Consider the following 3,799-nt stretch of genomic DNA (forward strand, 5'->3'; position numbering starts at 1 on the left):
TTTTAATAAGAGGATAACCAATAATACAAGAATGTATATGCAACTAAAATATCTTTAACATTTCCTTTCTAAGCAACAAAATTAGAATGTGATATAGATAGTGAAAGAGTTTTAGTATACAAAGTGATAATCTAGTTTGCATTTGATGGTACTGTGTACAATACAGGTATATAATATATAATAATGTGGATACAAGCACAGTTATTCAGATTTTTAAAATTCATGCAACATAACCTCTTAATATTGTTACGCTCCATTAATACTAACAACATATGGTCTAAAGAATGAGCTACATCCATATATACAGTTCACTATGTGGATCATTATAAACTCATTGTCATTAACGAATCCAGATTTGAAAATAAGAATAAGCAGGAGAAAAATAATCATTTCGGTATGCTTAATGACACTGGGGGAAATTAAATTAATTAAATAAATTAATGACACACGGGGAAATATGCTTAATGACACAGGGGGAATTCAGTAGTTAAATTCCTGTAAACGTTCTCTTAAGAAATAACCAAAACGACTAACAATAACCACGTCACGAAAAACAAATTATTATTAATGAAAGAAAACATGAGGGCATGTTGTCGAAAGTCCAAAGCTCAAACCATGGAAAAGTAGACGTCGGAATATACCTATAACCTACACACGCCATTCGAAATGGTAGGGCAAGCTGACTACCATAGGCCTCGGTGCATTTATCTCTTTGGGACGATATCTTCGTTATCAATAGGCACTTATTGTCTGATTTAGGGTCCCTACTTCAGTTATATTGAGGTGATCGATGGCAGTAGTAATTCATTATTCATGCTAGTCCACTGTGTAGGATGTGAATAAAGTTGGATGCAAAAATATACAAACTGAAATATCTCTCTCTTTAAGCTCCTTTGTTATTGTTAAACCTGTGCTATGATTCTAGACCTGACTAACAGCCGCCAGAGCTTATACATATGACGAACTGGAGGTATCATCAAATTCTTATCTGACCAGCTTTTCCAAATTTATTCGAGCGAGAGACATCTGTAAACGTCACCCCCCCCCCTCGCCTCAACCATTAGCTCGTTATATTGTTATCTCATTTGCTATATGACTTGCATTTTTTCGGTTCTAGGAAAACAGCTGTATATGTCAGCTGTTTTCTTCCTACCAAATTCAAGCTATGAACAAACGACATATTCCCATCCGGGTTCAAACAGCAAAGCTCTCTGGTGCCAGCGGGTGCAGCTCAAAGCTCACCCTTTTTTTTTACACTGACACTCTCTCTCTCTCTCTCGATTTTAGTCACATTAATTCTTCTCGCTCTCTCCCAAATGGTTTAAAAGCTTCAGTTTCTCTATCTCTTTCTCTCTCTTTCTCTTTCTTTCTTTCTTTCTTTCTCTCTCTCTCTCTCTCTCTCTCTCTCTCTCTCTCTCTCTCTCTCTCTCTCTCTCTCTCTCTCTCTCTCTCTCTCCAGGTAAATAAGGACCCTAAACAATATTAAAAGATGTGCAACTGATACGCAAACATTAGCAATAGTTAATGAATCATCGCCATAAAACCACTCATCTTTAATAGTGGTTTTATTAGTTATTAAAAATGAAATTATTTATTTTGTATAAAAAAAATGAATGATGAAATAAAAGTGTTTACACGTCTTTCCAGGTGTGCAAATCTATTTCATGTCAGGAATGCTTGATTTACAGTTGAAAGGTTATAAAATAAATATATACGACTACTGTAGGTATGTATGATCTAGGTATAAACAGAAAGTTTGTCGGGATATTTGAAAAGGAATAAATGTATCTTAATTAAACAGCATTTATAGGAGTTTTTGCTGTGGAAACTCCTCCTTCAGCCCGTTCTGTCCGCAACCAGGCACTCACGACCGGTAGGATGAAAGCGCCCAGATGAAGTAACCGACGAGGAAAATTGTAAAAGCAGAGAAGAGGAAGATTTTGCTGCAGACGTCGCAGATCGTTCGGGACGAGCGCTGAGCGTCGTGGGCCACGCCGTCCTTCGAGGTGGTCCCGGTGCCCTCCCCTGAGAAGTGTCCTGCTGGGGGCGAGAACGCAGAACGGCGTCTTCCTCCTGAACCAGAAGAGGCCGTGGTGATCGTGCCGTGAGTTCCAAAGCGAAGGTTGAAATCGCGCTCGAACTTCTCGAGTCTTATCTCTCTGCCTCGACCCGTGGCGGACATGGAGGGCTCCTCCGCCCTCTGCGACGCCTGCGGGAAGATCGACTTCACGGGAGGCAGCAGGCGGCGCCCGATCATCCTCATCGAACGGACAGAAACTGGAAATGTGCAAGGAAGAGATAAACAGGATAGGAATGATAAAGTAAGTCAAATAGAATACACCGAAGATATTTTATCACTTGCTAGTTGATATTCTAAGACGTCATCAAAACTTAACTTTTCCTTCACTAATCACAGACTTTGATTATGTCCGAAATGCTCTGTTCTAATGTTGTTGCATACCGAACAGTGGACTACAGTTGAATATACAGTATCATTATTGATAGAATTATCGATAAAATTATATCCTCTTTTCGGAGACGAATGACTTTTCAATTACGAATACAGTAATACTTCGACGTTTCCAAAGTTAGAATGGCAACTTCTACTCAATCGAATGGGTTTTCATATTCAACTTTCTCGAGTATCATAATTTTCTTGCTGTCATTTCTGATTCATTTTGTAAATCTAGTATTCAAAGAGATATCCAAAGAATGAAGCAACTGAAACGAAACAGTCTGTTCACATATTTCTGTTTTCTGGTCTGTGAGGTCAGAGTATTGCCGCTGATGACGTCAGAATGACAACACTAATGATGTTACGAAATGTTAATCGCCAGATGGACAAAGTTGCGTATCCTTCTTTTAAAGGATCTTTTGTAGAAGTCATACAAAAAATTATTAGATAGAAAATCGAACGAAAGAGACATAATCTCATTTAACTTCAACCAAACTGAATCTTTCGCCTTTCCAGGGCAAGAATCATTTGCAATTAATTATACAACGAATACTGATATTGGAAGCAAAGACGGTCCCGGAACAGGCATAAAATTCACGCCCCTTGGACTTCAGCCAAATTAGCTCTTTCACCATGAGTGCAAAGATCAATCGTTCCCATGATAGTTAAACTCACCGCTGGATGACGACCTCCCCACTTCGCCTTCGTCCCTGAGGTGTTCCAGCACAGTCTGGATGACGATGATCACGAAGATGGTGACGATGCTCGATAGGAACCACACGTCGACCAGCTTCAGGTACGATGTCTTGGGTAGTGACGAGGACGACTGATTGAAGAGAGACGACAGGACGAGGAGTGACGTGAGCGACACCATAATGCGATCCTAAGGGAGGAAGAAGGCCTATGAATTAAACCGAAAATACTGAACATATTTATCTAGTAAGTTATAATAGATATTATAACTCCGGTCTAAGATAACGTATGAGTGAACAGTATATAAACCCAATAGCACAACTGGTTTCAGACAGAATTGCCTATTTTCATATCTTTTTGAAATTATCTCAGAACAAAAAAAGTGTAAAAAACCTTAGTTGTAAAGGCAGTATTATCGGATAATGGATGACAATACAAGCATTCGTTTAACGGTAAGGTAAAGGAAAAGGAGTAGATGATATCAAGTATGAGGCTGAAGATTTACTTAATAAGGATCGAAACAGAATGCAGCGTAGGTTGATTGTGAAGATTATGTCTGTAGGCTCTACTACGGGTGTGTATGTATATATGTATATACATATATATATATATATATATATATATATATATATATATATATATATATATATA

At 38.3% G+C, this 3,799-nt stretch overlaps 1 protein-coding gene across 1 annotated transcript in view; it reads right to left on the reverse strand.

The window, feature by feature from the left end:
* Positions 1-1,655: 1,655 nt before the first annotated feature.
* LOC147466913 (uncharacterized) overlaps positions 1,656-3,799 on the reverse strand; it is a 5,658-nt gene continuing 3,514 nt past the window's right edge. The window contains exons 4-5 of the mRNA XM_086533858.1: positions 3,131-3,338; positions 1,656-2,277 (exon numbers count right to left, since the gene is read on the reverse strand). Coding sequence (XP_086389984.1) covers positions 1,865-2,277; positions 3,131-3,338 — 621 coding nt within the window. The 3' untranslated portion in view covers positions 1,656-1,864. The remainder of the gene's footprint in view (positions 2,278-3,130; positions 3,339-3,799) is intronic.

The sequence above is a fragment of the Penaeus japonicus genome, unplaced genomic scaffold, assembly GCF_977035675.1.
Source record: "Penaeus japonicus unplaced genomic scaffold, GWHDUDI00000001_assembly GWHDUDI00000040, whole genome shotgun sequence".
Lineage (NCBI taxonomy): Eukaryota > Metazoa > Arthropoda > Malacostraca > Decapoda > Penaeidae > Penaeus > Penaeus japonicus.